This window comes from Phaenicophaeus curvirostris, chromosome 29 (assembly GCF_032191515.1).
Source record: "Phaenicophaeus curvirostris isolate KB17595 chromosome 29, BPBGC_Pcur_1.0, whole genome shotgun sequence".
NCBI lineage: Eukaryota > Metazoa > Chordata > Aves > Cuculiformes > Cuculidae > Phaenicophaeus > Phaenicophaeus curvirostris.
The window spans coordinates 3113260-3119187 of record NC_091420.1 but is presented as its reverse complement, the minus strand read 5'-3'; the positions used below and the strand labels follow the sequence as shown (position 1 = coordinate 3119187).

Sequence of the window (5928 nt, the reverse complement as noted above, 5' to 3'; positions counted from 1 at the left end):
CCCAGGTGTCTCCTCCCTCGCCAGGGCTCGATAAGGAGATTGGAGCAGGATTTGGGAGAGATAAAGGTGCAGGAACGCAGCCAAATCCCAACCTGGACAACCAGCCCTGAAGGATCAGCCCCCCAAATCCTCTCCAGGCTCTCCCTCTTCCATCCTCCTTCTCAGGCTTGGGGGGACCCAGGCACCCTGGCTCCCTGCTCACCCCCAGGGTGGGGCAGGGGGGACCTCCTGCTCCCATTTGGAGCTTCTGCTCCACATCCGTGGTCCCTGCTGAGCTCCTCTCGTCCTGATCCAAGGGGAAACCTCACCTGGAGATGGGGAACCCTCACAGGAGATGGGGAACCTTCACCTGGAGAAGGGGGACCCTCACCTGGAGATGGGGAGCCCCTAATGGAGATGGGGAACCTTCACCTGGAGAAGGGGGACCCTCACCTGGAGGTGGGGACCCTCACCTGGAGATGGGGGACCCTCACCTGGAGAAAGGGAACCCCTACAGGATATGTTCCTTCACCATCACCAGGAAGAGACCCCGAACCTCCCTCCCTGCACCCCAACCCTCCGCTCCCCCTTCTCCTTCCCAGCCCCTTCCCGCTCCCTCTCCTCCCACCGGCTTTAAGCAGATTTACGCTCATCCCCTTCCTCTATAAATCCAGGTGATGCCTCCTAAGACCCTCAGAAGGTTCCTCCTGCCCAGCAGCTCCTCGGCGGCACCGCAGGTCAGTGGGACGGGGGGGGGGCTGGGGTCCCCCCACCCCAGGACCATGGTTGGGGATGGTGGGGGTTGGGTTTTTGATGATGAGGATGTGACCGGCCCCATGAGCATCAGCAGCACGGCCTGGGGGCACCAGGGAGGTCACTCACCACCCAAGCATCGTCCTCTGCTGCTGGGTGAGTCCCTTGAGTGATGGTGAATCCTTCAAGTGATGGTGAATCCCTCAAGAGATGGTGAATCCCTCAAGATGGGTGCATCTCCATGGTCCAGGGTGAATCCCTCAAGTGATGGGAGCATCCCTCGAGTGATGGGTGAATCCCTCAAGGGATGGTGAATCCTTCAAGTGATGGTGAATCCCTCAAGAGATGGTGAATCCCTCAAGATGGGAGCATCTCCATGGTCCACGGTGAATCCCTCAAGTGATGGGAGCATCCCTCGAGTGATTGGTGCATCCCAAGTGATGGGTGCATCCCAAGTGATGGGTGCATCCCAAGTGATGGGTGAATCCCTCAAGTGATGGTGAATCCCTCAAGTGATGGTGAATCCTTCAAGGGATGGTGAATCCCTCAAGTGATGGTGAATCCCTCAAGTGATGGTGAATCCTTCAAGTGACGGTGAATCCCTCAAGCGCTGGGTGCATCCCTGGTGCTGGGTGCTCACCACAGGTCTCCTCTTCTCGCAGGGTGGAGGATGCAGTGTGGCTGTGTGTCTCCGGGGCTGCCCATCCCACCCGGCTCCTACTGGCTATCAGGTGAGCTCCCAGTGCCCAGGGTGAAGATCTGGTGATGAATCCACCCCTGCCTCCCTCCCCCCCTGCACCCAGCGTTGATCCCTCTCTGCAGCCACCTCGGGGATGGAGCATGGATCTCACCACCAACCTCCCAGGGAGGTTCTTCTCCCTCTGGACTTGGCCCTGGGGAGACCGCTCCTTGAATTCTGGGGTCAGTTGTGGGCCCCTCCCCACAAGAAGGATGTTGAGGCTCTGGAGCGAGTGCAGAGAAGAGCAACGAAGCTGGGGAGGGGGCTGGAGAAGAAGAGGAGCGGCTGAGAGAGCTGGGGGGGTTTAGCCTGGAGAAGAGGAGGCTGAGGGGAGACCTCATTGCTCTCTGCAACTCCCTGAGAGGAGGTTGTGGAGAGGAGGGAGCTGGGCTCTTCTCCCAAGGGCCAGGGGACAGGACGAGAGGGAATGGCCTCAAGCTCCACCAGGGGAGGGTCAGGATGGACAGCAGGACAAAATATTTCATGGGAAGGGTGATTGGGCAGTGTCCGAGGCTGCCCAGGGAGGGGGTTGAGTCCCCTTCCCTGGAGGGGTTTAAGGGCCGGGTGGACGAGGTGCTGAGGGACATGGGTTAGTGATTGATGGGAATGGTTGGACTCGATGATCCGGTGGGTCTCTTCCAACCTGGTGATTCGATGATTCTATGATAAAAAGCAACTGCTCTGGGGGAAGTGGTGACCTTGTTGTCCCCCAGAGAGCTCCAAGCGTGCTCTGCTTGCTCCTCAGGGTTGGTCTTTCCCTACTGGGCGTACAAGACGGAATCCAGCCCCGGCTCCCGGCAGATCCAGTTATGGCATTTCATCCTGGAGCTGCTGCAGAAGGAGGAGTTCCGTCACGTCATCGCCTGGCAGCAGGGCGAGTACGGGGAGTTCGTCATCAAGGACCCCGACGAGGTGGCCCGGCTGTGGGGCAGGAGGAAATGCAAACCCCAGATGAACTACGACAAGCTCAGCCGCGCGCTCAGGTGACGAGGAGCCTGGGGGTGCAGAGACCTCCCCATCCCCAGGGACCCCAGAGAATAGTTTGGGTTGGAAGGGACCTTGAAGATCATCCAGTTCCAACCCCCCTGCCATGGGCAGGGACACCTCCCATGGATCAGGGGCTCCAAGCCTCATCCGACCTGGCCTTGGACATCTCCAGGGATGGGGCAGCCACCCCTGCTCTGGGCAACATGGGCCTCCCCACCCTCATGGTGAAGAAATTCTTCCTTACGTCCAGTCTAAATCTTCCCCCTTCCAATTTAAAGCCATTCCCCTCATTCTATCCCCACAAGCCCCTCTCCAAGCTTCTTGTAGCCCCTTCAGCACTGGAAGATGCTCTAAGGTCTCCTCAGAGCCTTCTCCAGGCTGAACAACCCCAACTCTCTCAGCCTGTCCTCACACGGGAGGTTCTCCAGCCCTCACATCATCCTTGTAGCCTCCTCTGGCCCCGCTCCAACAGCTCCATCTCCTTCTCCTGCTGAGGATTCCAGACCTGGACACAATCCTCCAGCTGAGGTCTCACCACAGAGGAGCAGAGGGGACAATCCCCTCCCTCCCTGCTGTTCACGCTTCTCTTGATGCAGCCCAGGACACGGGTGGTTTCTGGGCTGCGAGCGCACGTTGCCGGCTCACGTCGAGCTCCTCATCGACCAGCAAGAGCGTCACTGGGGTTGGGGGACCCCTTAACTCACCCCGTTCCCAATCCTCGACGGGGATTTCCATCCATCCATCCATCCATCCATCCATCCATCCATCCATCCATCCATCCATCCATCCATCCATCCGTTTGTCCATCTGTCCTTTACCACCCCAGCCTTGCCCCCTCAGGTACTACTACAACAAGCGCATCCTCCACAAGACCAAGGGCAAACGCTTCACCTACCGCTTCAACCTCAGCAAAATCTTCTTCTTCCTCCACTGCCTGGGGGGTGATCCCCCCTGCCCCTCCTCGCTGCTCGGCACCGGACCCCCCGACAGGCCCCCCCAGGTACAGGGACCCCGCTGAGCCCCCCAATATCATAGAATCATAGACCAGTTTGGGTTGGAAGGGACCTCAAAGATCATCCAGTTCCACCTCCCACTGGATCAGGGGCTCCAAGCCCCATCCAACCTGGCCTTAGACCCCTCCAGGGATGGGGCAGCCACAACTTCCATGCAGGTAGGGGCTTTGGGGACCCCACTGTGCCCCTCGACGTGCCCACCCAGGTAGGGGGACCCCGCTGTGCCCCCCAATATCCCCACCCAGGTATGGAATGCGTGCCCATCCCTGCCCACCCAGGTAGGAGATGTGGGACCTCTCCTTGCCCCCCAACGTCCCCATCCAAGAGAGGGGACCCCACTGTGCCCCCCACCACTCCCAGCCAGTTTTGGGGTGCAGGGGATGCCACCTGGCTGGGTCCATCCTTGGGGACACGTCCCCTTGCTCCCCTCAGCTGGTGCTGGGCTGGCACTGGGGTCCCCAGCCCCCCGAGATGCTGGAGAAGACGGCGGCCACCACCGCGACCCGTAAGTGTAGGGACAGCGGGGTTGGGGGGTGACAAATGCCAGCCCCCCACAGGAGGCCACCAGCAGTGGGGCAGGAGGGTGGGGGTACAGGGTTGGGGGTCCCCCAAATCCAGAGGTCCCTGTGGGTCCCCCTATATCCACATTGTCCCCATGGGACCCCCCTTCTCCCCCGTGTCCTCCCCATGGGTCCCTCGTACCTACGTGGTCTCCGTGGGTCCCCTATATCCATCTCGTCCCCATAGGTCCCCACATCCAGGTGTCCCCAGGGGTTCCCCCATATCCACCCTGTCCCCATGGGTCCTCCTCCATCCATAGTGTCCCCAAGGGTCCCCACACCTGGGCGTCCCTGTGGGTCCCCTATATCTACACTGTCCCCATGGGTCCCCACACCCGAGTGTCCCCATGGGTCCCTGGGTGTCCCTGGGTGTCCCCTATATCCATACTGCCCCCATGGGTCCCCCTCCATCCATGTTGTCCCCATGGGTCCCCAGACCCAGGTGTCCCCCATGGGTCCTCCTCCATCCATAGTGTCCCCCAGGGTCCCCACACCTGAGTGTCCCCATGGGTCCTCCTCCATCCATAATGTCCCCAAGGGTCCCCACACCTGGGTGTCCCCAAAGGTCCCCCTCCATCCACGTTGTCCCTGTGGGTCCCCAGACCCAGGTGCCCCCCATGGGTCCCTACATCTCCACTGTCCCCATGGATCTCCACACCCATCTGTCCCCCCGTGTCCCCCCCACTCCTCATTGTCCCCATGGGTCCCCTTGTCCCCCCCACGGTCCCATGGGTGCCCCCACCCCGTGCCGCCAGCGCCGCCGTGGCCGATCCCACAGCAGCACCCAGTGGCTGCGGCTGGGATGGAGTTTGGGGTGTCCCCCCTGCCCCCCCAGGGTTTTGGGGATCAGGGGGATCCCCCCGGTTGCCACCGATCCCCCCGGTTGTGCCGCACGGTGCCACCCCCTCCACGCTCATGGTGCTCCCCATCTCCTGCTCTCCACAGGGTTGGTGCCCCCCCCATACCTGGGGGGCTCCTGCTGCTGTTGGGGGGTCCCGGGGGGACTTTGCCACCTGGCTACCTTCCCCCCACCCCTGGGCCACCCAACACCCGCTTGGGCCACCTCCCCAGGCCACCTCCTGGTCCCCAACCATGTGGGGCGCCCCCCATCCACACTGCTGCACCCCATCTTCTCCCCCCAAGCCTTCTCGGGGGGCCCATTCGGGGCGGGGGGGCTGGGGATGGAGCCCCCAGTGTCCCAGGGGGGCGAGGAGGAGGAGGAGGGGGACGAAGGCCAGAGCTGTGTGGAGCTGCCTTGGGGTGAAGCTGGAGGACGGGGGGACAAGTAAAAGTGGGGGGGTCCCAGCCAGCACCAGTGCACCCCCTCACCACCCCTTCCAGCCACCCTAGGGGGGGCTGGGCACTGGGGGGGCTTCCAGGACACCCCTAAACCCCATAACCCAACCCCACAGCACCCATAGGGCCAGCTGAGACCCCCCCCAAGGGTTTTGGGGTGCCCCTGTGGCCCCCAGCCTCAGCCCTCTGAAGGGTTTTGGGGTTCCCCTGTGGCCCCCAGCCTCAGCCCTTTGGCCCCTGAAGGGTTTTGGGGTTCCCCTGTGGCCCCCCAAAGCTCAGCCCCTTTCCCCCCCCATTCTGGGGGGTCCCTGCCTTCACCCAGCCCCCCCCAAATAAACCAGTTGGCAGAGAGGGGTCTGGTTTTTCTTTGGGTGCACCCCAAAACCACCATCACCCCAAAACCACTGTCACCCCAAAACCACCATCACCGCAGAGGCAAGGACGTGGCCAAACGCAGGAGATTTGGGGTTTGGCGGCTCAGGGGGGGAAGGTGCCCCCCAAAACCAGCTGATATTTGCCTCCAGGAGCTGATGTGGGGTTCGGGGTGCAGGTTTTGGGGTGCGGGAGGAGGGGGTGCTGGGTGAGTTCCGCTCCCTCTCAA

At 62.0% G+C, this 5928-nt stretch overlaps 1 protein-coding gene across 1 annotated transcript; it reads left to right on the top strand.

The window, feature by feature from the left end:
• The first annotated feature begins 1402 nt into the window (after positions 1-1402).
• On the top strand, positions 1403-5320 carry LOC138732040 (ETS translocation variant 3-like protein). Its single transcript, XM_069878387.1, has 4 exons — positions 1403-1463; positions 2217-2454; positions 3299-3371; positions 5108-5320. Exons 1-4 carry the CDS (start codon positions 1403-1405, stop codon positions 5318-5320), a joined length of 585 nt encoding a protein of 194 aa, XP_069734488.1.
• The last annotated feature ends 608 nt before the right edge of the window (positions 5321-5928 follow it).

Excerpts from the sequence above, each read along its gene's own strand:
- LOC138732040 (XM_069878387.1), top strand. The coding sequence starts at position 1,403 with ATGCAGTGTGGCTGTGTGTCTCCGGGGCTGCCCATCCCACCCGGCTCC. Across the intron at positions 1,464-2,216 it reads CGGCTCCTACTGGCTATCAG|GGTTGGTCTTTCCCTACTGG; the intron begins GTGAGCTCCCAG and ends CTTGCTCCTCAG. Across the intron at positions 3,372-5,107 it reads ACCGCTTCAACCTCAGCAAA|CTCCTGGTCCCCAACCATGT; the intron begins ATCTTCTTCTTC and ends TCCCCAGGCCAC.